The sequence below is a fragment of the Myotis yumanensis genome, unplaced genomic scaffold (genome assembly GCF_028538775.1).
Source record: "Myotis yumanensis isolate MYYU_CA2020_CCGP unplaced genomic scaffold, mMyoYum1.0.hap1 SCAF_8, whole genome shotgun sequence".
NCBI classification, from domain to species: Eukaryota; Metazoa; Chordata; class Mammalia; order Chiroptera; family Vespertilionidae; genus Myotis; species Myotis yumanensis.
In genome coordinates this window covers 32973473-33000427 of record NW_027223759.1, presented here as the reverse complement: position 1 = coordinate 33000427, position 26955 = coordinate 32973473, and the positions used below count along the sequence as shown (strand labels likewise).

Below are 26955 nucleotides of genomic sequence, written 5' to 3'. Positions count from 1 at the left end.
ATGTAGATCGTTTTATGGAACAGGGTTACAAGAGCAACATTCTACATCATCAAACAACGATTTTCTCACTGCAAAAATAAAAGTCGAACTCGCAGTTTCCGAGTAAACAGAGATGACTTATAAGCAAAGACAACAGCCATGCACAAGCAGTCCCTGGGGCGGAGACGGGCCAGCACACCTGTGCTCCCTCGCGGACGCCCATCACAGCTGGGGCACAGGCTTGCATCAACCCAGGAGCTATGCCTCTGTATTCATGTGGCTGAGTGGCCTTGACTTTGACAAATAACCACCCTGTTACACCTCCAACTCTATCTTCCCACTTTATACACCAGTCCTCCCTCCCCTGTAATGGAGACATCTGCTTAAAATCACATCGATAGCTCAGGTTTCCAAGGAGACGTTGGTATAAAACAAAAATTTAACATTAAGCAGCTACCACCCAAAAATATAGGAAAATAAATAAAAGTGGTCAATTCCATTTTCTTTGCTGAATTCCATGCCTGCCCCTCCCACTCACCTTAAGAAATTTAACCCTAACATTTTAAGGTGACACTCATATTTCACAGAGTCAGGAGGAATACATGATATATTTTAAAACTTTTCTTTTTCCCCCCAAATGAAAAATCCTCCTTTGCAATGGAGACATTTTCCCTAGAGCTTGAACACAGAATTAGTTTATCTAGAATTTCATACCCAGTTAGCCAGCAATATCCAAGAATCGACCCAAGGAGACACCTGAAGCCTGGAGATTATTATGTTGGATCCAAGACGAGCCAGCTAAGGCCGAGAAAGGAAGGTTACACCTGCCCGTGACCTTCTTCTCTTGGAGGCACATTCTCTCCCTCGCTCAGGCAGCAGGACCTTGCTGGGCAAGCTTTTCAGTTACAACCGTCTACGTTCCTACTTTGAGCGACGGGAAGGAAAAGGTGAGTCACATGCAGCCACCAGTCCTCTGGGAGAAGGTCTCCGGGACACAGGGGGCGGGTGGGTCAGACCTACCTGGGTGACAACCACAGTGGCCGGGGCGCTTCAGTGAGGAGCAACCATCCGCCTGCATCCTCTCTTCTCTCTAGATTCTCGGCTCAAAGGCTCAAGACTTCCCGCCCCTGTAGTAGCCTGAATACAAATGTATACCTTTCATCCCCACAAGCCTGCAGTGTCCTAACCACACTGTAGCTTTCATTGCCAAACCCAACAGGGAAACAAGACAAAAGCTTACATCTCCGGGCAGCATCCCGCCTCACCCAGGCAGACCCACTGGTTCTAAGCAGGACTTGTAATCAGAACCAATGTCTGTGGGTGTCGTTGGGTTCAGGGCCCACTGTTCAAGCCTCCGTGGCCCAAGTTCAGCCAGTTCGCACCTGACAATGGTGCCCCCAAGACAACCAAGATCACAGTGCAAATCAAAAGCACCTAGAAAGTAGTGTCTACACTGAGCCAGGCCCTGAGTTCAGAGCGTGTGTGACTCACCCCTTTCAACACTCATCCCACAACTCGGAGGCAATGGGTGGACGGGGACACAGGCTGAGCTCCAGCCTGCGGAGGTCACGCCGCCACACCACGGTCAGTGGGGCATTCGAACCAAGGCCATCTGGCCATAAGCGCCACCTCCCTGTCTACACCCACAGTGGTCCCTTCCCTGCAGACACCCAGTATAGCCTGCTCTGCAACTGCATAAACATTTCTGTTTCTTCCTTGGGGACATAAAACACTCCTTGACATTGGCTCATGGGAGGGAGGGAGACTGAAGGCCGGGAGGGAGCCCGCCCATCCTCCCAGGAGCGGCTCTGGGGGTCCCACCCCGAGTCTGGATTTTGTCTCAGGCACCGATAAACTGGGCTGGGAGGAAACTGCTCCCTTCCCGAGATGCCCAGCAATCACGCTGCTCCCAGGTGGGCAGAGACGAGACCAGCCTGGGAAAGGAGGGCTTTCTTCCTGAGAGCTTCCCAGCAAGTGGAAAGGATGAGTGACAGAAGGACAAAGGCTCCCCTTTGACCCCTGGGCAGGCGAGCGTCCAGATAATGACCACCAGTGGCTGCTGACACCAACAGAGCGACAGCCAGGTGTGTCCCTCCTGAAGAAGCCCCCACACCCAGGAAGCAGTCCAGCCATACAAAACAGAATGGCAGAAAGGAATACTATTTGGAGGGGTTAAACAGCGAATCATCATTCATTTTTCTTCTTGGGTTGTGTGTGGGCTGGAGGTTGTTTTCCTGTTAAAGCGTTCAAAACTGAACCTGCTCTTCTTTCTCTGTGGGCTGCAGCGGGAACAGCAGCTAAAGAGATGTCCTGAAGGCTGAGCCACTCCCCAGGCGCCTGCAGGGACAGCGGACACAGGCTGGCCTGCAACAGCCACCACGTAGTGTGGGACAACAGGACAACAGGAGACCAAAGTCCAGGCCAGGAGGCCAGGGGGAGGTGCAATCCCAGAAGGTCTCCGCAGACACCATGTGGGGGGCATGGGACTTGGGCTGAGAGCCAACTGTATTTGTCTCCTTTAAAATGCTTATCAAGCCCTGACCTGTTGCTCCGTGGTTAGGGCATCACCAAAGAGTCACCAGTTCAATTCCCAGTTGTAGACTTGATCTCTGGCCCCAGTCTGGGGGTGAACAGGAAGCAACCAATCTATGTCTCTCTCACATCAATGTTTCTCTGTCCCCCCTCTTCCCTCCCCAACCTTCTCTCTAAAACACATAAAATAAATGGAAAAAATATCCTCAGTTGACAATTTTTTCAAAAAAGCTCATCAAAACCCTCTTTGAAAAGCATTCAAAGATCACTGTCCGCAGGTGAAGGAGTACAGACTGCCCATAGCTGGGCCTGGGGATCGCTACAAACACCCTGGTGGGCTTCACTGGGATTAAATGCCAGAGCGACAGAAAGAGCAGGCCATGGTGAAAGGAACGCCAGGACAGTGGTCCTGAGGCCAGGGGAGCTTACGCTGGGCAGCCCGCCCCTTTCTCTGGACGTCCTTTCTGGGCCGCGTGTGAGGCACAGCGGGGCAGCAACGCTGTGAGGACCCAGGGAGGTGCCCCAGGCTGCAGCCTCCTGCGAACCATCTTTTCTATTATTCACTCGGCTTCTCTTTTTAACCAAATTGTATATTTTTTCATAATCTATATTGTTTTTAAAAACACACTGCTTTGCTTTAAGCACATTTTACAAAGCTGTAAAATCACTTGTTACTTTTTCCCCATAAAAATCAGTCTCTGCAACCTCAATTAAGATAAACATATAAATTATTATGAGGTAGGCATCATCAGATATATCATCAAATATGATGTACATAAAGATACTATAAGAATAAATTATAATAAAAATAGAAAGGACATAGTTCAGGTTCAGAAGTTGGCTGTTCCCTAGTTCCACTCACTTTGGAAGTCGACACTGAACCACTCGCCCAGTGGCAGCATCTGACCCAGCCGTGCAGACAACGCCCCATCGCAGTGGATAATGACACCGTGATGCTGCATCAACAAATCCTATGATGATGGAGGAGGCAGGGGCAGGGAAGGACACTGCAGTGGACTGAATTGTGTCTCCTCCACCCCCACCCCCCGCCCCCGCCTCCCGCAAACTCGTATGAAGCCCTAATCACCAATATGGCTGTATGTGGACATAGGGTCTTTGAGGAGATAAAGGTAAGGCCATTCGGGTGGGACCCTAACCCAAAGGCCTGGTATCCATATGGGAGAGAGGCGGACACCAGGGCTGTGCACGCAAAGACGGCATGTGAGGACACAGGGAGAGTGTTCAGCCACAGCCAAGGACAGCGGCCTCAGGAGAAACCCACCCTGCGACACCTTGCTCTCAGACCGTCAGCTCCAGAATGCGAGGAAATACATCTGTTGCGTAAGCCCCCCAGGCTGTGTTGGTTTGTCAGGACAGCCCTGCAGACTGACGCAGACACCAGGCCCTCCCCATACTCCACAGCGTCCCTGCCCGGCCATTCTTGCCCTGCAGGACCGAGGATGCGCCTGCCTGCCACTGCCCATCACCTGCACTTGCAAAGCTGACTTTCAAGTCAACCACCCTACAGAGGGAGTATGCCCCTGCCCCCGCTGCAGCCACCCAGTGAAGGAGGACACCCCACACAGTGTACTCTCGAAGGCTCACCATCCACTCCGCTGACCCTCGGAGTGTGGAGAAAACCCGAAGTGTACTGAGGGAGCAAACATCTGTCCGAGTGTGTCCAGCTGTGACAGGAGCCAGACGGAGGGCAGTCCACGGGAAGAGCTGTAGATCAGATGGTACACCAGCCCACAGTGCCAGGCACTGACATTCATTTCCCTGGAGTAAGTTAGGGCACTGAGGCTCAGAATTCAAATGACACCCCCGCCCCCAAGGGCCCACAGCTCAAAAGCAGCAGCGCCAGACTTCATCCAAAGATGCTCTGAAATGCTACAGTACATGCCCCGTGATCAGCAGTCGCACTGTGAGTAGAAGCAAAGAACGCCACAAGGAAGGTTCCAGTAACATATTCTGGGGATGAGAGGGTCTGGTCTGTTTCCAGGTTGGGGAGCAGAGCAGAACACTCAGGCGGGGCGTACCTCCCACAAGCATGCACTGGGCATTTATTACTGCCATACAGGAATATAAACGGGATGCCGAGTGCCCTGGGGGGACAGGAAGATGGGCGCTGCGACGGCAAAGGCTGGCAGAGGAAGGGCGGGCAGGCAGGTGTGTGCCTGTGGAAACCACCCTGTCTGCGTGAGCAGCGCAAAGCCACAGGGCAGGCACGTGAACCCCAGCCTCAGTGCTGGTGGCCCAGCATTTACCGCCATCGGCAGGACAGGTGTCTGCCAAGTCCACACACAGCCCAGCAGCTCTCCCAGCACCTGGGAGGCCCTGGAGTCGCCTATGACTCAGCCACCTCCACTCTAAAAAGCATCTCACTTCCACGGAGACCTACGAGGCAGCGCTGTCCTCGGGTATCTTCCCATCTCCCATATACTTCGTGTCTGTTCTTTCAGTGTGCAGAGAGTAATCCCAATGCTGGAAGCTGCTTATCAGTTTGCACACCTGAAAGATTAGCATCTGTGTCAAAAGTGACCAATGAGTCCACACATTCTCTTTTAAATACTGCAAAATGCCTGCTGCCACAGCAACCAGTTTCATGCAGAATTTCAGGAAATGGTAGACTTGGGCAGGTGCACAAAATCACGCTCACAGCTCACAATGGGCATCTCGTGCTGACAGGGCAGCCTGTGCCCATTCACCAGTGGGTTGCCCTGGCGCTGTTCCACCTGCTCAGTATCGACACCCTGGCTTTTGGAGATAGCCTCTCAACTAGCCTCTGAGGACCCGCCCCTCTTTTCTCTGTGGACATCCTGTGGGGACTGTCAGTCAAGGTGGCTGAATATGAGCCGACCAGGCACTTGCTAGAAACAGGAAATCCACGGGGTGGCGAGGAGAAGTGTGCAGCCCTGAGGACAGCGACGCATGCCTGCTCCCTGGACCTCACCAGTGGCCCTGGTTCAGTCCATCCCCTGGCCTGGCTCTCAGGCTGGCCTGCCCTGCTCAGAGTCACCCCACATCCTTCTGTAAATTCCATGTCAACTTGTCTAACCCAGAATGGGATTCTGATGTTTTCAACCACGGTCCCAAACAGACCAATTAACCATATTCCCCAACTCAGGGAGTAAGCAAATCCTGACTGTTCCAATGGAAAGACTGCCTGCTTCAGGCAAAGCTCATGTAAACTTCGGAGGAAAAGTCTGTGTGTGTGTGCCCCAAATTCTGAAGTCAATTTCTAAAATGGCAGCCACGGCCACCCCAAAGTCCTGGCACACAGCCTCGCTGACTGATCACCACCCTCCGTGAGCCTCTTCCGGGGCCGACCTTGAATGCGTGTACTATACACCAGACGTGGTCCTTATTGCGACACACGGGCCCATTGAGGGAAGATGCCTTCAAGGCCACCGCTTAATCCCTCCACCCTCACCAGTCAGGGTCCATGGCCCTCTCACCACACAGCCGGCCTGCATGATACCGGGGGTGGACCCATAGCCACAGTCCCTGAGCTCGGAGCCCATGCTGGGGAGAAACGAATGACCCCACCATTACACAGGATGCACAGGCACACACCTGGCTGCTCCGTCAGCAGCCATCCGATTGGCCTCCTGGGAGAGTGACACCCGAACTGCTATCTCCCTCAGTAGGTTAGGGAAAGAGAGGCAGGACTCAAACCGGCAGTGCAGGTGCCCCCCCCCCCCCCCCCCCCCAGGGAACTATCTGCGGAGAAGGTGCCCCCGGGGAGGGGCAAGACCAGGCAGGCCCATCACAAGGAGCCCTCCTTACCCCCTGCTCCCACCCCCACCCCCCTGGGAGCAAAGCAAGGCAGCTCCCTGTTCGTGTCTTTATTTACCCCATGACTTGCTCTAAAAGGGCTCAGGGGTGAGGCCAGGAATTTCAACTTCATTCTGAAAGCTCTGGTGAGCCATTAAAGGCTTTTAAACAGGGCACGGCCTGGCCAGATTTGTTTTGGAATCTATTTATGGGTTAGGAAGCTGTCGAGCATGAATCACCAGGTCAGCACCCGGGGACATCTGAGCACAGATGGCGCACACGGAGGCGAGACCTCCGAGGACCACTTGTGCTTCATCACGTGAACAAAATATATGTCACACGCAAGCCGAAGAGGCAGGAGAAGTGCAACCTGCGCGGCCGACCGTAAGGCACCTGGACAGAATCCAAGGGGCCATCCACTGTCTGAACCTGAAAAGCTATAAAATCATTATGTACTTGGAGAAGTGCAACAATTCTCAAGGAGGATCAGCGTGGGAGGTTGTACGCTATTGGGTGTCTGGTTTTTTAACGGAGAAAGGCCTACTGACTGGTCCAGACGCAGGGGCAGGACAGGACAGCATTGCCCCCGAAGCTTCTGGACCCCATCAGGTATGCTGCTGTGGTCCTACCAGGACACCAGATCTGGGAGACCCTGGAGCAGCGGTTCCCAAAGTGGGAACCCAGCGGCAGCGGCAGGAGCCCTGGGAATGTTAGGGAGGCAACATCCCAGGCTGCACGGGACCTCCTGACTCAGAACCTCTGGGGCAGGGCTAGCAGCTGGTTCTCACACACTGTCCAGGTGACTCTGAGGCAGGGACATGTTCAAGAACCACTGAGCTACAGGCTTCCAGCCCTAAGGTCAGATCCCAGGCCAGTGGCCGGCCACGGACAGGTGCTGGGAACAGGAAGAGAACACACCTGTGCGTGCGGAACTGGGAAGGCCACTCCTCACACACCAGCTGCCTAATCAAAGCAGCCCTGGGAACATGGGGGAGGGGAGGGTACAAGATACATGTTCACACTTCATGATCCCGAACCTTTAACATGGTCTGGTGCCGAGGAAGAGCTAGTGAAGCCACACTGGGACTGGAAAAGTATACACAGGCTCCATAAGACTGCAAACCAGATGTGAAGAGGCATGACCGCAACTGCGTGGGCGGACCTGAGCAGGCCCGAGAGCACCCAGCTCCAAGCAGTGCCCCCGAGAACCCACCACTTGGCAACGGGGCAGCCCAGCCACGAAGCCCTCACTATGCCTCTGATAGCACCCAAAGCACTTAACAGAGGATTTTCACTCATGTATCTGAACTCCCTGAAGAGCGGGCACAGGGCAGGTTCTCTGGGAGGCAAGAAGGAAAAGGCAGGTGGCCCTGAGGGACACAGGAGACCTGAGCCGCCGCAGGACCGGTTCAGAGGACTCCGTGCAGCAGCAGGACCAGGGCTCGTCCACAGGGAAAGCGAGGCAGGAATGGGGGAGCCTGGCTGAGCTTCCTATTCCCATGGCAACAAAACCAGCATTTCCCATCCTTGGCATTTTCCCCCCCGAAAGTAAGACAACTGACACCCAACTCCCAACAAGATAAAAGCTGGCTCCCAGCACTCTGCTGATGCAGCATGTGGCCAGGAAGTGACCACTGACGTGGACACAAACTGCCCTCTTCCCCCACACCCTGAACCCCACTGTGAGCACATCTTTGAAAAGGAGCAAAATGCACGAGTTGAGGAAATTGCCGGGGCTTTCTCCCCACCCCGTAAGTAACAGGCTGTAGAGGGACCGCTCCATACAGTGGAGTCCTCAACAAGATTTGCATAGCAAATTTCCAGGAGGTGTGCTCCTGGCAGAGAACAGGGAGTAACTTCCCTGAGCCTCGCAGAGGTGAACTATCAAAGCAGTCTGCCAGGCAGCTGTTAGTCATAAAGAGCTGGGGGGAGGGGGGGGGGTGCTGCCTACTAGAAGCCTGGAGGAGATGAAGAGAAAGTGGCATCCCAACTAGGGAGCCCATTTCTAGAAAACCTAGGGAAGAAAGAGCTGATGAGGCTCATGCAGACCCTGGCTTCCCCCCACCCAGGGCCTGGGTTAGACCCGGGAATGGGCCGTCCTTCCTCACCAAGGACTCAGTCCCAGGGAGCACGCAGGGGCAGGTGCCTTCGAACAATGCCGCCTGGTCCCACCTGGGAAGGAAGCGTGTGCTGAGGAACGCTGCAGGGCAGGGACTGGAAAGGGCCGCAGAGGCAGGGCAACACTGCGGAGAGCCTGGCTGCCCAGTGCCCAGCGGGCTGTTTAGCAGCATTCTGGCCCCTTCTCACTAGATGCCATTGACACCTCCCTCCCCAAAGTGTGACAGATACAACTTCTCCAGACACTGCCAAATGCCCCCCAGGGGACAAAGACAGCCCCCGCCCTTCATTAAGAATCACTGATCGTGGCCAAGCTTGGATGTACAGCAGGGAAGCTGAGGCTGGGGTCACAATGACGCGGAGGAGCCACGACCTGACTCTGGACATCCACCCTGGCCTTCTGCCAGCCGCACCCCAGTGCCTGCTCCTTGCGCCCGCAACTCCAAATGCTGACTTCACCCAGACGGTGCTCATTTTCAGTCGTGTTATAAGAGCCTGGGAGGCCTGATTTTCACAAACATGAACATATGTGGTCACAGCTCCTCCCCCTTGGGCACCTGGACTCCTGAGGAGGTCACACCTCTTTCCCACTTGGCCTCTTCCGGCCTCTACCCCAACCCATCGGTACAAGACACCTCAGAGCCCATAAGGCCCGGCTGCCAAGCCCTCTTTCTAAAGGACAGGTGCTATCCCCATCATCACTGTCAGTAGCCTGCGACCTTAAACCCAAAAGGGAGACCCCACACAGCAGGCAGGCGTGTAAAACCAAACCCCGAACCTGGAGAAGAGTCTGGCAGTTTATATATCATGTTATGCACTCAGCCACTTCACTGTGGGTCGTCTCCCAAGAGAAGGGAGTTTTTTGGGACAAAAAACTGTACGTAGACATTCCCAGCAGCTTTACAGAAAAGCCAGACCGTGTACACAACTCAACACCCATCAACAGAACCAACGGCGGGCAGTCCACACGGCAGATCACCATTCAGCAGTGAGAGAACACGACATGATATGGAGGAACCTCAGAATCAGCACACAGACTAAATGAAGCCACACAGAGAAGGGCCTGTCACTGTGTGAATCCATTTCTGCTGCATTCTCCGCAGTGACAGAGAGCAGATCGGGCAGGAGGGCTGGTCACAAGGCCAGAGATGTTGGGAGATGGATACGCTCAGCATCTTGACTGTAGCTTCACAGGTGTACACCTCGGCCAAAACTCATTACATTGTAGACTGCCAATCTGTGTCCTTTCTCTCACCTAAATCAGGACTCGGTAAAGTTGGAGAATAAGACAAAACGAGTGCAGAAAGAGCACAGCAGCTATAAAATTCACCAACAACTGACGGTACCGCCAGCAACATATCTATCACAGGAGGGTCACACGGCTCACGGGTGAGTCCTGCCTACGCAGGGGAGGGCCGCTCAGGTGGGAACTCACAGGTAGCGGCACTGCACACTTCGTACACTGCTCGGTGCCAGGTTGGAAAAGGGGGCACAGCCACCACCTATGCTTCCCACTCCTTCCCAGCCACCCAGGTATGAGGCCCCACTGCCCCTCACTGACCTGGGGCCAGCAAAGTGCTATGGTCAGCTCCCCACACCGGTGCGGAAGCATGACCAACCCACACCTTGAAGGGAGACTGCCCCCCAATGCCTTCGGAAGGAATGCTGTGGGCAGAGCACTGGCCAGGAATCAGGGAACCTCCGTCCTGGCAAAGTACAAGACCGTGCCTCTCTCTTCGTCCCTGGTGGCCCTATCTGAAAAGGGTGGTGCCATCTGACCTGTCCGATCCACCCAGTGATGGACAGCAAAGCACCGGCTGAGCGCACCCCACACCCCCAGCAGTATCGGGCTGGCCTGGACTCTGCCACTCGGCTCAGCCACCTGGCTTGGGGTGACCTCAGGGGAATCACTTTTACTACCAGGGCATCAATCTCTCCCCATTATGGTAATTACAGCTCAGAGGAAGTCACTTCTGTGTGTACGAGTTAAAAATTAACTGCTTGCAGCATCTCCATTATTAACATGTCACATGATTGGTGTGGCTTATATTTAAGAGTCAACCAGCCTGGATTAAAGGTGTTGCGGATTTTCTGAAAAGGCTGTTTGGAAAGTCTCCCAGCTCCCAGACATGAGCCTGCCGTTGTGTCTCCTCAGGCCCTCAGAACCGCCGGTGAGTGTCCCTGGACCGCCTGAGCCACGGAGCAGGAGGACGCCGGCAGCAGCTCTGTGCTTTCTAAGCTCGGTGAGCAAAAGACTGAGGGAATGTAGCTTCAAATCTCACACTAGAACCCGCAGGGGGTGCAGACCACAGAGACTTCCCCAGCCCCTCTGCAGACCTGGGCAATCGGAGATGTTTCCTTCCTGCTTCATTAAAGCATCATACCGGGTGCGGGGGGGTGGGGATGGGGGGCGGGAGGGGTGTCCATGGGCCGACCAGACTCCTCTGCCAGCATGCCCCACCCGCATGCCCCGCCGCGTGCCGGCCTCTCCCTGACCGTCCTCACAGTGCGTGGCATTTGTAAGTAGCTGCTTATGTCCTCTCTTCCTAAAAAGGAATTCGTAACTAAAATCTGAGACAGACCACTGCAGGGAGGAGGGCGCACAGCTCCTCAGCCCGTCAGCATGGAGCACTGGCCTGGCACACAGGACCCCGGTGACTGGCCATCTTCCGACCGTAGGACGCATTCCAAACAGCTGCTTCACTGGGCCTTTTGAGGTGCAGACGCTCGGCATAAAAACTACCACATGTGATCGCAAGTAATCCCCAATTCAAGCGCTGGAAGATGTGAAGAGGGAAGCGGCCCCCAGGAGTCGGCCCCACGCGAGTGTCCTGGCTGCCTGGAGGCTTTCAGGAATATCAGAAAGGCTGCTCCAGCCCCAGCTGGTTTGCTCAGTGGATAGAGCATCAGCCTGGGGACTGAAGGGTCCCAGGATGGATTCCGGTCAAGGGCAGATGTCTGGGTTGCAGGCTCAATTCCCAGTAGGGGGCGTGCAGGAGGCAGCCAATCAATAATTCTCATCGTTGATGTTTCTCTCCCTCCCTCTCCCTTCCTCTCTGAAATCAATAAAAATATATTAAAAGGAGAGAAAGTGAGAGCGAGAGTGAGAGCGTGCGAGAGAGAGAGAGAGAGAGAGAGAGAGAGAGAGAGAAGGCTGCTCCAGCGCCCTCCCCACTTGGGGAAAAAGGCTGGAACCTCACTGAGATTGTGGTGCATATAGAGAAGAGAGTGAGAAAATGGCCCTCACTGAGCTCCCTGATCAGGTGGCTGGGGTCCCTTTCTAAGTGGCTCTGTGCATTCAGCCCCTGGGCCCCCTCTCATCTCCCCACGTTTGCGGAGAATAAAGAAGATCACTTTGGATTAGGCTGGAGGAAAGCAAGAGGTCCAGGCTTCCCACAGTGGCTTCCAGTCTGAGTGGCCCTGCTCATGTGGGTGCAGCTTATGACAGACAGCTCCCAATCAAGAACGTTCTCTGAGACACCACGTTTTCAAAAGGAGAAATTCTTGGTCAAAAAAACTCAAGTTTCTGATCAAATGTCCTCTTTTTCTGTCCAGAAAGCCCCCAAAATGCAATATCACAGTCATCACAGTTTAAGTCCTATGTGTCTGTTTAAATGTTGGAACCCAAGCTTTAAAAACCCTGTATCTGAATCTAACAGCAGTTATGTAACAAGAGCCAAGGTAACAGTAACCATGGGAAATGGATCTTCCCAACACAAGTCTCTAGGAAAGTTCACTGCAATTAGCGGTGCGCGGTACCTTCCTACAGAATCCTCAAGCAGGGCTTGTAAGAACCAGCGTGTGCCTGCGGCAGGTCGGAGAATTCTGCCCTCTACCACTATGGGCCAAGATGGTCCACGCATGTCTCCATCCCCATCCCACTCACAAGCCAAGCCCAGGCCTCTGCTCTAGGGACACGACAGAGAAGTCTGCATGCTCCTGCTCTCTGGGGAAGTGGAGGGGGTGGGGAGGGGGTGGGGCATACACATACACACAGGTAATTATAAATGGCATTAAGGTTCTGAGAGGGGAAGGGAAGAGAGGGAGGGAGGGAAGGAGGCAAGGAAGGAGGGAGGGAGGGAGAGGTGTGGCAGGAAGGGAGGGGAGAGAGAAGGAAGGAGGGGCAGGGGGTGAACAGGGAGTCCAGCTAGTGGTGGTGGACAAGGCAGACATCCCTGATCTAAGATAAAACTCAGGAACAAGAGGCCTTTAACACGTGGAGAGAGTCAAGCCATAAGGAGAACTGTGGTTGCCTACTGTTGAAATTATCCTCGGAAATGGACAGGTGAGTCATCGGAAAACCCCTTCCACCTGGACAATACATGCGTGAGGCTAGAGCAGTCTTTATAAACTAACCTGTTGGAGTGAAAGCATCCTTGTCTCATCAGTAGGTGGCAGGTCCAAAAGTGAAGCTTTCTCCACTCTGGGGAGGGGTGGTGATCATGGGAAAGTGAGAGTGTGGGGAAAAGGAAGGACCCTCAGAGCCCCCTAGTTTTTAGAAACTCAACCTCTAGTTGCATTTAAAGCGGTGACAACTGAAATATATTTTGACATAAATTCCCCTCACCTAAAAGCTTGCTTGGAGTTTGAAGAGATGATCATGACAAAATGGAAATGAAAAGCCAGGTTCTAGCAGGAGATTTGAGACCCAATGGCTCATTCAAATGGAAATCTGGAGTGGAAGCCGTGAGCCAAGCCAGAAGTCCAGGAGAAAACTGAGAGTCGACTGTCTAGCACAGTGGTCGGCAACCTCATTAGTCCACAGAGCCAAATATCACCAGTACAAGGATTGAAATTTCTTTTGAGAGCCAAATTTTTTAAACTTAAACTATATAGGTAGGTACATTGTTATTAACTTAATTAGGGTACTCCTAAGGCTTAGGAAGAGCCACACTCAAGGGGCCAAAGAGCCACATGTGGCTCGCGAGCCGCAGTTTGCCGACCACGAGTCTAGCAGGGGTGGGCAAACTTTTTGACTCGAGGGCCACAATGGGTTCTTAAACTGGACCAGAGGGCCGGAACAAAAGCATGGATGGAGTGTTTGTGTGAACTAATATAAATTCAAAGTAAACATCATTACATAAAAGGGTACGGTCTTTTTTTTTTTAGTTTTATTCATTTCAAACGGGCCAGATCCGGCCCACGGGCCGTAGTTTGCCCACGGCTGGTAGCATAACCTGGCATGTCCCAGAGCCGCCCCGTGACATGCGGACGGCAGCAGAGCGCTGTGGTGAAGACTTCGAGAGAGGATGCTGAGAAGGAATCTGCTGACTCAATCCCCCCAAAAGGCCCTATGGACAGGGGCCAGTTCTGGGCAGGATGTGGGGAGAGTGGCAGGGGGTCGGGTGAGGAGGAGGCGGGGGACTACCAGCCCACTGTGAGGTCATCGCTGGCACAAGCAACCCAGAAAATTTGGAAGCGAACTCTCTATTTAGGCCCAGTCTGGGAAACAGGAATATGGGCCTAATCAGGTTCTGTCATTAACATTGTAATTAACACTGCAGAGATAGGAATCGCACTATTATTCAGCTCCCAGTTCACCCTGGAGATAACTCCAATTCTGGAAGCTCCTCCCTAACACGTATGATTGACAGCTGAACTAGACTTCCAGGATCTGCCTTAAAACCTTCCATCAGACCTCCACTGGTACAGACTCCTCAATCACCCCTACCACATTACTACCTGCTGGTGACAGTGACAATGACACGCCACCTCCAGGGTTACACAGTCCCATGCACTGTCTCTCCCTACGTCTGGCGAGAGGACACTGCAGGGACACAGGTTCCTCCAGAAGACCCTGCACACTCAGGCGTCATAAGGAGCCTTCAACATGCGTGCACATTACCGGAGGCACACAGTGCTGGACGGTCCACGGACTACATGGGTTACACACGCACACAAAATGTTTCCTCCTCATTTTTGGATATTACTCTACTGAGTGGAATTTCGCTCCGTTGGTTGGGGAATGAGAACTGCAGGTGAAACAATTCAACACACAGCCCTGGGGCAACCTGGCCTCTTCCGACCAAAACCTCTCCTCACCCTCCCGGCCCCACCTACACCAGACCAGGTCAGTTCAGGGACTGAGGAGCCATAGATGGGGCAGTGGCAGTCACTTCCGAGACAGGAGGAACCTTGAAATAAAAGTTTAACCCCGGGGATTCCAGCCTCTGAAACTGAGGCCCACATGCATTTCCCAAGGGTTCCATGGCACGTCACTGAGGCAAGAGCCTGCCCTGGATGCCCCAGGCTCGGGGGTCTGTCCCCCACAGGCCACATGGAGTCCCCAAGGCTGTGATCCTCCATGACATCATTCTGCTTCCAGGAAGCGGGCATGGTTAACATGTCCCAACGAGGAAATGTCAGCTCCATGTCAATTCATCAGCTACTCCCCAAACCCAAGTTCTGGGGCACAGAGGACTTTGTGCCACCCTATCCCCGAAATCACCGAAGCCCAAAGAGGGGCTGCCCTCCCAACACACACACACACACACACACACAGGGCCGTAGAATTCTACTCAAAGTTTCCCTTTTCATCCAAGTTCGAACTGTATCAAGATTAACACAACAGAAAGCTGTCCTTCCTTCCCAGGCGCACGCTAAACCCACGTCCCCTGCAGGATTAGACACCTCGCATTCAGTCCACACTGATGAGAACCCTGCCCGCGCTGAGCCAGCACGGCACCTGGAGTCTGAGCCACAAGACTGCTGGGCACTGTTTCCAGAAATCCTTTCGATTCCAAGACAAAGCCAGGTCAGCCTGGAGAACTGAGCATTCCATAGAAATGCTGACTAAATAACCGGCTGGGTGGGTGGGGAGACTTCACAAGTGGAGAAGCAAGGTGGTGGGTATGTAAGAGTTCACTCAGAATGTCTTTCCACTCTTCTCTGGGCTTGAAAACTTTATCCCAAAATGTTGAGAAAAAGAGACCCTCCTTGAGTTGTAACCAAATTTCATCTCTTTTAATAGCAAAACGTCTCCTGCCAGACCCTGGACTGTGGGGCATCCCTTTCCCGGGGCGGACCCACAGGGATCCGAATCCACAGGTGGGGAGGGCTCCATTGACGCTCTTACCGTGCATGCCCCACTCAGCACAACCACCCCAATGTCTCCACTGGTGGGTGGAGGACAGCCAGTCTCCCCAGCAGACTGAGTGCCTTGATCTCCAGGCAGGTGCTCTGCAAATCAAAAAATCTGAGTGTGCCACTTCACCCTGTTCCGTCACAAATAGGAGTTGGGATTCTAGAAAAAACACAGGCTCCCTCCTCGAAGTGTGGAACTCTGAACCGCTGTCAGGAAAAGCAGCACCGGCATCAAGTCCAGACCAGCTCGCATTCGGCAAAACTCAAAGACTCCAGAGAGAAGCACAAACCCGCTGCCCGGGGCCTGAGCACCCCTGCCCCTCTCAGACTGTCCAGGTGAGCTGGGTGTTCAGGAAAAGCGGGGTCAGGGCTTTGGGAATTGGGGGTGTGTGGGGGAGGGACTCTGGATTTAGACTGTGGGCAGAAAGATAGATAGATAGATAGATAGATAGATATTTTATTCCCCAGCATAAGATGAGCAGAAAGACAAATACAGACTGAGATACCTGGGCAAAAGTGAAATTATCTTAGTGAAAACTGGAAACTGGTTTTTGGTGTGAAGACAGTGGGGTTTCTTTGGGGAGAGATGAGTTTTCCAAGGCCTCCTGCAGAGGCAAGATCAATGACCCCCCAAATGTCATCAGCTTCCTGTCTTCTCAAACAGGGCTTCCTCCAAGGGGGAGGGGGGAGCCTGGGCCTCCTCAGGGCACAGCCTCCACTCTCCTAGCCCCTAACCTGACACCCCCCCCTCCCCCCCCCGTGTGCACCTGCCCTGCCCCTGCACGGCATATGGCCTGTTCACCACTGTGGCCCAGCACCTGGCTCTACCAGCTAAACCCAAAGAAACACCCACACCTGCCAGACAGGTAACAAGGTTACAGATTTAGATACAGATACACAGACGCAGAAGGTACATCAATCAAGCATCTGTGGCATGGACTCTGCGTTGTTCTCGAAAAGGCACAGTTAGCCAGGAGACTGCCTGGCTAGACAAGCAGGACCTCAGGGCCCAGGGTCTGTGAGCTGCAGCTTAGTCATATATAACCCCCCCTCCCCCGCCCAGGACTGATTCAGCTCCTGGAGAGAGAGACACACTAGACAACTCCCGAAATGGATGTAAACCTCAGACACCCGTTAAAGCATCTGCAGAGAGAGACTGCAGTACGTTCCCGATTCCTGCCTCAGCCTGTGTGACATTACGGGCTCATCCCACAGGGACAAGGCCCTCCCACCCAAATCCTGGGGCATCTAGGAATCCCCCCCCCAAAGTGCCCCCCACTCCTGTGTTTCCAGGCTCAAACTTCAGTCTCCATCCCTGCTTCCCTCCACCCTGAAACTCACAGGCAACCTCAGGCCTAACCTCTGTGTACACCTTTTGGGGCCTGTCTCTGCTTCCCCACTCCCTTGCCCAGACCCCCACCTTCCCTTACAAGAGCTCTGGTTTGAACCCAGCCTGCCACACCCACTCCCACAGCCCCACACCACATTCCTACCCTGCATGGCAATCACTGCAAGTCCCAGTGCACCCCTCCCCAAACGGAAATCCATAATCAATAGTTTCCTGCTGCCCAGAAAGGCTCTCCCAGCCTGCTCTCTGGGGCTCACAGGGCTCTTCTCTCTCACTCTGTCCCTCCCCCTCCCGAGTTCTCTGCAGTCTGGAGCCCTCCCCTGCCTGATTCCTACCCACCTACCCACTTCCATTCTGTTACTCCATCCCCTCCCGGCCCTCCCCCTCCCTGGCTGCCTGGTTATCTATACTGCTGCGGCCTCCAGGGCCTGGGCAGAAGGGCTCAGCTTCCACACACCTGCCTATCCCGCCAGATTCAAACACTGTGTTTTGCCCATTGTAGGTGCTTGATAACATCTTGCCTATTGATTCTCCCTTAGCCACTTCCCATACTAAACAAAGTGAAGATAAACATGGCCCTCCCACTCCCATCCCTCAAAATAAATATTTGCGTTTGTAAAGCAACTGGAGTAGTTCACACAGGCACACACCCCTGGATCTGTGTTCATCTGAGTCTTGGGGTTCTTATAAAAGCTCCCAGATTTGGCCTCAGGGGCGAGCGTGACCTTAGGGGGTTGGGGGGCGGGGGGTGTATAATGGCAGTTCCCAGGATGTGCAGGAACAAATAGCCCCTTGAGAATAGCAGAGTTGGCAACACTTAGCTTTTCTTTTTTTTCTTTCGTGTTTTTTGCATAATTGCTACAAACAACAGAAACCGAATAGTGCTAGCATGTACATATTAAGACCACAGAACAGTTTAAGCCAAAAGTAGCAAATGAGTTTCCTTTCAAATACCAGCACAGATCCAAATAGGGTACTAAAGCCCAGGACAGCTGTGGTGAGATGGATTCCGGAGGCCTGGGCTCAGCCAGAAAGAGGACCCCAGCTGAGTGCAGAGGTCTGCGATAGACAGTGGCAGCAGGATGGTACCCTCCACATTTTAAAGCAGCGGTTCTCAACCTGTGGGTCGCGACCCCTTTGGGGGTCAAATGACCCTTTCACAGGGGTCGCCTAAGACCATCGGAAAACACATATATAATTGCATATTGTTTTTGTGATTATTCACTATGCTTTAATTATGTTCAATTTGTAACAATGAAATTAGGGGTCACCACAACATGAGGAACTGTATTAAAGGGTCGCGGCATTAGGAAGGTTGAGAACCACTGTTTTAAAGGGAAGTGCTTCCTGGTGAATGATTTCACTCACCCAGCTCCACGTAGGGAGCTGTAACTATTCAACTAACAAGGAAATAGCAGTCTGTAGACAACCCGAAATTTTAAAACCTACATCTAAGACAGTGCCAGAAATGCATTAGCCACCTAAATATTTGCTTATTAACGATGGAAATCCCAAGGAAGGAGGCAGCAGCTGAACCGTGTCCCGAGTGTCACACGCTGGATCTTGAACAGCAATGAAAGGTCCCTCCAGACTGGGGCCGCCCGCCCGAAGGCGAGGTTTCAGGATGGCCGTGCCCAGCTGGGGAGACAAGGTAAGAGGCCCCAGCACTCTGCTCCCAGCAGACACCGACAGGAACGGGACATGCGGGCACCAAAAGGCACGCACGAGCATATGCGCAGTCACACTATTCATACCAGCCCCAAATAAAAAACCGCCCCAGTGCCCATTACCAGCAGAACAGATCCGTAAACGAAAGCCAAGGTCTCTGCAACAGGCCGTGGGGCTGGGGTCTCCCTGGCTGGCCACCTCTGGTTCTTGAACTGGATGCTGGGTACACACAGGGGACAGTCGGTGGAAACTTCCTCACCTTCTTTATTTCAGTTATATGTCAACAAAGGGTCCAAAACAATGAGGAAGACTGAAGTGGATGTCAATCCCGCCAAACCCTAATCCCAAATAAGAATGTGTGGGAAATCAGACTCCGGCCAGTTGTCGGGGCTAAAACTGAAACAGTGCTCTTGTTTGGTTTTTGTTTGTTTGTTTGTTTGGAAAAAACCAGGTGGGCCAGCCTGAGCTAGCAGGACATGTCAGAACATGAAGAGACGGAATCACTGCACACAGCAGCACCCCAGATCTCTGAAAACCGAAGGGGACAGGCCGACTTCCGGGTGCTCCCTTCACAGAAGAGGACAGGTGGAAACATAAACAGCTGAACGCCCGGGCAATCAGCTCTCTCCCATCCATTTCTACTGCATTACACAAGCTATACCTTACCTGGACCACCACACCTTGCCAGAGACCCCCATCGGCCCCCACACAGAGACCATGGAAGAAGCCAGGACTCCGAAAACGAAGGCGGGTTTTGTTGTAGGCACTCATTTAAAAATATATATATTCTAATTCCTTCAAGTATCCTCAACACGGTTAGTGTGTCTGTATCAACTGAAACTCATAGAACCAAAACTAAAGACACTGTTCTCCCCTCAGGGCTGTTATCTGAGGACGCGGTAAGAGTAGCTTCTGCAAGGCAACTTCCTAAGCTGGAGATCAACATGGTTCTATTTGCTAGAGCCTCTTCCATGTTGACATTTCTAAGACCAAACATAAATCGTTGGTGAACATGCTGGGAATTATTTGGAATTCTTCTCCCAGAACCATGAAAAGTGTTTCCCACCATTTAAAAAAAAGAAAAAAGGCAGCTTCTAACCATGAAGCTAATGACAACCAGACGGCATGAGCGATTTTAAAGATCAGACAGTTGCTTGTGTAGAAACACTGTACAAATACTCCAACACTGCAGCCCAAAAAAGACCATCGCCACCGCGCAGGGAAAAGTGTGAAATGTGCGGATGAGCCCCGGCTTAAACACCACCGCCAGTCTGTTCCCAGGCACAGGGCGGCACCTGTTCAGGCCGGCGGCGAGTTCCGATGACCGGTGGAAGAAACAATATCGGAGTGATGACAGCCCCCCTTGGGCCCTGGTCCCCACCCTCCAGCCTATATTTAGTCTGTTCTTTATGGAAAATCTCCCGACCTCAAACACAGACAAGCTAGTAGGCTGGTTATTCAAAGGGTCCATTAACAACCTCTTCTGGCGGGGATGGTGTTTGCCCTCTTCTCCTCCCCCTACCCCCACCCCCATCCCTCCAGCCCGCAGACCTAACCAAGACCCCTTTTGGCCCTGGTCAGTTGTGAGTGAGGAATGCAGGGAGGTGGGGTGACTGGACCCAAACTACAGGGCCAGCCCTGCCCCTGGACGAGTCATTGGTGTGTCTTGGGAAAGTCGCTCCACACAGAGACCTGTGTGCAGGCAGGCTCCCCACACATAAAACGGGCGCCACAAACCCCGGGCCCTTCGGAGCTCCCGGAAGGCTGGGCTCACAGAGCACATAAGGCCTCGCACTCACGCCCGTACAAAAATAACAGATGCTACAGAGATTAGAGACAGACATCTGTAGACTGCATTTTGCTCCTCGGAGAAAGGTACTTAACAAAGGGAAGGCATTATGTAGCTCAGCACCGGATCAGAACCCCGAACCCTGGATTTTAAAAATAACTAAGCCTGATCCACTCTGCCAAACTCAATCACTGAAGAGAAAGACTCACAGGATCTGGTGCGCTCGGAAGGAGTGGGGGGGGTGGGGACGTGGGTGTGTTTGAATGTTAAGAAATGCAAGACAAGACCAAATCAGTAGTTAAAACAAGCCAGAGCCAGACTGACACACTACAAACACCTGCAGGGGACACAGGAAAAAAGAAGGATGCAAAATAAGGGATTTGGGTCCTAACAAAATAAAAGTCTGGTTTGGACTAAAAAACAGAGGTGGGAGGAACAGGGCCGCAGGTTTTGTTTTGCAGGTCCCTGCAGCTGCTGTCGCTGCTTCTCCTCCTGACTCACTTCCTTCAGGCTCCCCCAGCAGCCAGCCCTGTTTTGATGCTAAAACACATCGCTCCCCCTTTTCACAGAAATGCTCCTTCAGCTCTGAAACAGCAGCAACAAAATGCATGGTCTGCTTTGCAAGTGAATTATGAACAATCCCGGTGGGAGAAGGCAGGAGAAGACACTACAAATCCACAATCTCTAAAGACCAGACGGAAAAGCCAGGGACCCACAGACCGGGACTTAGAAGGAAATGGGACAAGGGCTGGTCCCCTACCGGATTCCCTTGACAATGTCCATCCCCTCATGGAAGAAGAGTGGACACAGACTTGAAGCCTCTGGGACCTGGGTTGAAATCCCTCTTCCACTCATCCAAGCTGTGTGATCCCTGGGCTAGGGCCTCCCTTGTAACCTGCAGGGAGGGGGAGAGGAAGGCCGCCTGGGAGTGAGTGCTGGAGAGCTGGCCCAGAGATGCCCGGTTCCCTGGGACTCCTACCACCACAGCAATGCCCCTCCAAGTGCTCCGGGGCCAGCAGCACCAGCATCCTCGGGAATCTGGTTAGCACGGCACATCCTCGGCCGCTCTGGACCTACACAACTACAAACTCTGGGGTAGGGGCAGCAATCTGTTCCCCCAAGACCTCCGTGTGATTTGACCGCACGCTCAACTTTGAGACGCACGGCTCTCAATATTTCACTGAAGATACCACATTAGGTCGGTTGCCTGGCCTGTCCCTCATTTGCCCCTAAGGACAAAACTGGTCCTACGTCTCAAACTCACTTACACCAACATAAAGAAACACCAGCCTTTTGCACAAGCTGCCAGGATTCAGCAAGCAGCTCTTTTTCTTACCCTTCGTACACTAAAGAAAAATCTCCTTTTCACCCAAGCTACGCACCAGATCCCAAAGGTGCACAGTCCTAACATCTGTGCTCCAAGATGTTTCAAATGCCCTCACTCCGGCCATTGGACAAACACTGTTTATACTAACAACGAGGAGCAAAAGGACCCAAACTCCGGGGAAAACGTTAGCTCCTCTGGCAAGTCAACCAGTCAACCAACAATTCCTGGGCAGCCTCCAAGGGCAAATCACAACACAGTGAATCACTGAGGAGATAAAAAATGAACACACCTGACTTCTGCCCTCAAAGAGCTCCCAGTCCTTCAGGCTGGAGCAGTGTGAGGACAGAAGCCAACGGGAGCTGGTGGGCCAGGCCTTCGTTGTGACAGGGAGAGGGGGAAAGGACGCTAACATCAGGCTGGAGGGGACACCTGGATGTGAAGGGGTTGGTCACTGCCCATAGGCATGAGATTTAACCTGGAAGCGACGAAAAGCCAAGTGAGAATTATTTTTAAGGAGAAAATTGTGACATTTATATCAGCAATGGAAAGGCCGAAACCTGCGCCATTTGATTAAACTTGAAGAATTACAAATACACTCGATAGTGACCAAGAACAAATTAAGCTCATCCGTGGCGGGAAGATGTTTGTTCCCTAAAGCATACACCTTCTACAAACACGTTAAATGCATCTCTATAAGAGAACAAACTCTATAGGAGAACAAACTCCTACTCAAGTGTTGTCGTGGTAGCAACTTTGCAGAGAACATGATACTTCTGGTTATTTGCAACGTTCTCAAACCCTCTCCAACGCAGGACACATGCCTGGGGTGGCCTGCACACAGGGCTGTGAATAGCCAGGAGCTCCGTTTCTACCTCACACGGAGCTGAAGAGCCAGCGCAGCCCAGTCCATCTCTCGGGCAAGTCTGCTACACTGTCTGGGCCTCAGAGGTGCCATCCATGTCACAAAATTGCACCGGATGAAATGACATCATGCAGGTTAAGCACTTAACATTCTGCTGAGCACAGATGCTGAACAAAGCAGCTGTTTCATGGGATTAGGGGGACCCCTGCCCCGTCTTCCCCTGGCCCAGCCCTGGAATCCCCGTGTGCAAGTGCCCTTACCAGGCGTCCAGGCAGAGTTCTCCCACCAAGGACCAGGCCATCATGATCTCTCTGGCCCCCTCCAAGGAAGCCACACAAAGCACTGGCGGTGCCAGGGGGAGGCTTGGTCCCTGCTGATCGGCCGCCTGGAAAGCTGGTTGGGGGTCCGAGCAGGGCTCTGGCTGAATGAGCTGGCCGAGTTATCACAGGCATTGCAGTTCTGCTGCTGGCAAGCTGAATTACAATGTGCAATTGCAAACAGAGACTTTATCCCGAAAAGAACAAGCTTTCTCTAACAAGAGAGGCAGTTGACTCATTTACCTCAACCCCATCAACCCCAGTTGGGCTTTTTAAAGAAGAAGCAGAGGGGGAGACCTAGCCAAGCTGCTCACACTGGAGGCAGGCCGCTCCCAGGCGCTTTTCTGGGCACGGAGAGAACCCAAGCTGCAGGGTTAACATTTCACAGCATGCCACACCCCTGTGGGACACCCCAGAAATCTGATCAGGTCAATCTGAAAACCATCAGCAATGCTCCTCTAACTCCAGAGAACTGGGTGCGGGGGGGAGGGGGGTGCACAGATCCCTCAAAGTCTGAAATAAAGATATGAAAAAAAAAAAAAAGGGGGGCAAGGTAATGTTTTAAAACAAGATGGAAGATGGACAACAAATCCCATACCCCGTGCCTGCGCACAGAGTCACAGACCCATTTTTATCTGGGAATCCTCGTGAGCTCTTGCAACTACCATATATACAATTCAGTCCATCTGATGAGACATTCTCCAATCCAGGCCCACTAGAATCACTTTGAAATGAGCTTTAGCCAAAAGATCCTTCCCTTTGACAAGGCCACTCCCCATTCCAACAGCAAAAACTCCCGAGGCTGCCAGAGAAAGAGACATGTTAAAGAAATCATGGCACAGCCAAATGCTAGAACAGTCTGCCAACATGAGAAATCACATGTTCAAAACTTTTCATAACACTGAAACGCGCTCACGTTATGCTAATCACGAAACTTTGTAAGTGTGACTCCAATGTTGCGTATGTGCACACAGGCGGGGAAAGCCTCGCTGGACAGCCTCTCACAGGCAGTTGTCTCCCTGTGGTGGGACTAGCTATTTTTAAACTATGTGCTATGATACACATATACATTCCTGATTGGAAATGGTTGGTTATATTTCATAATTGGAAAAGATGTACGTTTTGCCGCTGTAGCATCCTAACTGCAAGGCTCACGGGCAGAGGCAGACCTAAGTGTCTGTGGGAAAGTTCCCAGTGATGCTCCATCCAGTGCCCAGCAGTGACCCCACAGGGCTCCTCCAAAGGCATCTGCAGTCTCCGGACCCCACAGCACTGCTCTCAGACTCTGCGCGAGTGGGCAACCCACACCCTACACCACTACACAAAACTGTTGTGCACAGTTCTCTTCTCATACAAAAAAAAAAAGCTGTCCTGCCACAATTGAGAAAACGTCTCAATTTCCGGGACATCAAGGATACAGACATAAATCACAACCATATCTTACAACTGGCAGAGGGTGGGAGAACATTTCATCACAACACATGAACTCACATTTCCTTAGAAGGGGCCGTGCGAGGCGCTTTGGGAGGCTGCTGATCCAGGCTCTCTATTCAGATGGCCCTTTGGTTCACACCACACTTTGAATGACCCCAGTCGAATGTTCAGGAGGTCACTTTCCCTCCCTGAACCTCTATCTTCTACAAACTGACGAAAACAAAGCTTGCCCACTTTCTCCCGGACACTGTGCGATCACACGTACAAGAGGATTTTCGATAAAGTTCTATACAAATGAAGGTGATATTGCTGATAATCATGGAAAGCATATTTGAATGATTCTGAAGCCTCGTTAAATGAACAACAGCTCTGACAGAATATAGACATTCCTTTTCTGACAGAAAAATAACAACACCGTCAGAGCCCCAAGCAGGACTCCTTCACGGATTCTGAGTCTTATTAAAAATGACAAGGATTCAGCCAAGAAGGGAACTCAAGTCTCACATCATAATGGCAGACATCAAGCTACCAAAAACCATCATCCAGGAACCACACAGTGTTTTCTTTAAAAAAGAAAAACAAAACCACATCCTCTTTCTAGAAAGCCCAATCAATGGGCTTTGATGGAAGTGCCCGACCCCCCCACCCCCGCCTGGAGCTGGGCATCAAGAATGGGGAATGAAAATGAGGTGTCATGAATCACGCTGAGCGGGAGGGCTCTGCACAACCAGGAGGTGCTGGCAGCCAGGTGCGCTCAGGACTTGGCACTGACTTTCAAAGTGTTTCATCAGACTCCGGTGGATGCCCGAGAGAGCTGCAGGGAGGCAGCGACAAAGGCACACAGGCACAATGTCCCCTCACTTGACGGCAAGAGAACAGAGCTCGGGCTCCAGAGGAGCACTACTGCCCCACCACCAGACCATCAGCATCCTGGGCAGGTCCCAAGGCCACCCGCAGCCCCTGCCTCTCGAGGAAACTGGAAGCATCTTAAATTGCCAAGAGAGTGGCCAGGGGCACTGAGAGCCAGGCCCCACAGAAGACTGGAGCACTGCTCAGGTCCTCTAGGGGAATTAGCAAGCCCTCTATGGATACGCCCAGCCAATCGGCAGCCTGGCCAGGCCGCTGTTCAAGTCCCCGGGGCTGCCCAATACCAAGAGGATCAGCACCACAATATTCACCTTCTCCACCTGAGTGGCCAAGCGTCAAACCAAGACAACCTGGGGTTAGTGGTGCAGACTGCGTGGTGCCAAAGCAGAGCCCTCCTGTGGCCCATGCCTGCTCCCTTGAAGATGGAGTGGAGGTGGTGGGTGACAGCCTGCAGCCAGGCTCTCAGACACATTCCTGCAGGGCCTCCCTCAACAGCGTCCCTACTGGCCTCCCATCAGGACAGTTCTGTATTGGGGACACTGGCCCAAGGGATGAGAGGGGAAAGGCTGCTGGCTGATTGTGGCTGGGATATAACCCCACATTTCACGTTTACATCCCAGCTGGTCTCCCCAGCGAATCCTGGCAGGACCAAATGAATACGGGAGACAATCCAGAAGCCAAGGAGCAGAGGAATAAGAGCCACCAGTCATCCAAAGAGAGCAGGAGGCCCGGAGAGGCCCGGCTGCCTCACGGTTCCTGCAGGGTCACAACCTTGCCTGACTTGCAGTAAGGGTGGCTGGCTTCCAGGAATGTGAACGTGAGACCATGAGGCTGAGGAACCCCCTATCCTCCTAGTAAGGGCTTTCTCATTCGGCCCGGGACTTTGACAGAAAACACTCTTTGGAGGCACAGGGACAGGTGGACGGGACACAACGCTGCCTGCAACGGAGCTGACTCTGCAAGAGCTGCGCTCGTCTGCCTCCATGGTGCCCCTGAACGGAGCAAAGACACGCTGGCAGAGCCTCACGCCCCACAGCAGCACTTCTCAAAACACATCTTCAACAGCCTGCAAGACGCTGGGCCCTGATCTGGTAACCTGTCAAGGTCCCGGTGGCGCCGATCCTTCCAGCTACCCTCAGGCATCAGCTGGGCCAGTCGGGTCACTCGGGCGACCCAGGACACAACCGCGTCCAGCCACTTTCTCACAGGAGAGACTCTACTGCCCATCCTCCCTGGCAGAGCTCGGCCCTCGGCCTCCCCTGGGCTCTCGCCCGGCCTGCAGGGTAAGAAGCACCGCAGTGCTCACTCGGCCAGGCAGCCGCGTGCCACGGCCCGGCGCGTGTGTACATACTCAAGCACACACACGCGCGCACGCCGCTCGCGCCGGTGGAGCCCGCTCCCCCGCGCTTTCCAGAAGCCCCGCGACAGCCAGCCCTCACCTTCGATAGCGATGACATGCTCCCGGATCTGGTTCTGCAGCACCGGCTCCTCCACGCGCTCCAGCAGCTCATAGATGGAGTAAATGTTGGGATGGACCGACTCGAAGCGCTGGATCTCGGCCCGGATGGCAGCCGAGTTGGCCAGCTGCTGCTGGTAGTTCATGGTGCAGGCGCCCCGCCCGGAGCCGCGCGCCCCCCGCCGCCGCCGCCCCGCGCCCCGGGGCCCGCGGGCCGCCGAGCCCGGGGCGCCGCAGCCCCCGGGGAGCCGGGCCCGCCGGCGGCGGGCGGAGGAGGCGCGAGAAGAAAGGAGCGGGCGGAGCAGGCGCGGGGCCGGCCCGCGGACTCAGTTCATGGCCGGGACGCGCGGCCGGCGAGCGAGCGGGCCACGGCGCCCGGGTCAGCGGGCCCCCATGGA

The 26955-nt window shown here is 53.4% G+C and overlaps 1 protein-coding gene across 6 annotated transcripts in view; it reads right to left on the bottom strand.

Annotated features, from left to right (window-relative positions):
* Nucleotides 1-26711, bottom strand: part of AGAP1 (ArfGAP with GTPase domain, ankyrin repeat and PH domain 1) — a 418223-nt gene extending 391512 nt beyond the window's left edge. For all 6 annotated transcript variants that reach the window (XM_070422457.1, XM_070422459.1, XM_070422461.1 and 3 more), the window contains exon 1: nt 26541-26711. In XM_070422457.1, coding sequence (XP_070278558.1) covers nt 26541-26703 — 163 coding nt within the window. In that variant the 5' untranslated portion in view covers nt 26704-26711. The remainder of the gene's footprint in view (nt 1-26540) is intronic.
* Between the last annotated feature and the right edge of the window lie 244 nt (nt 26712-26955).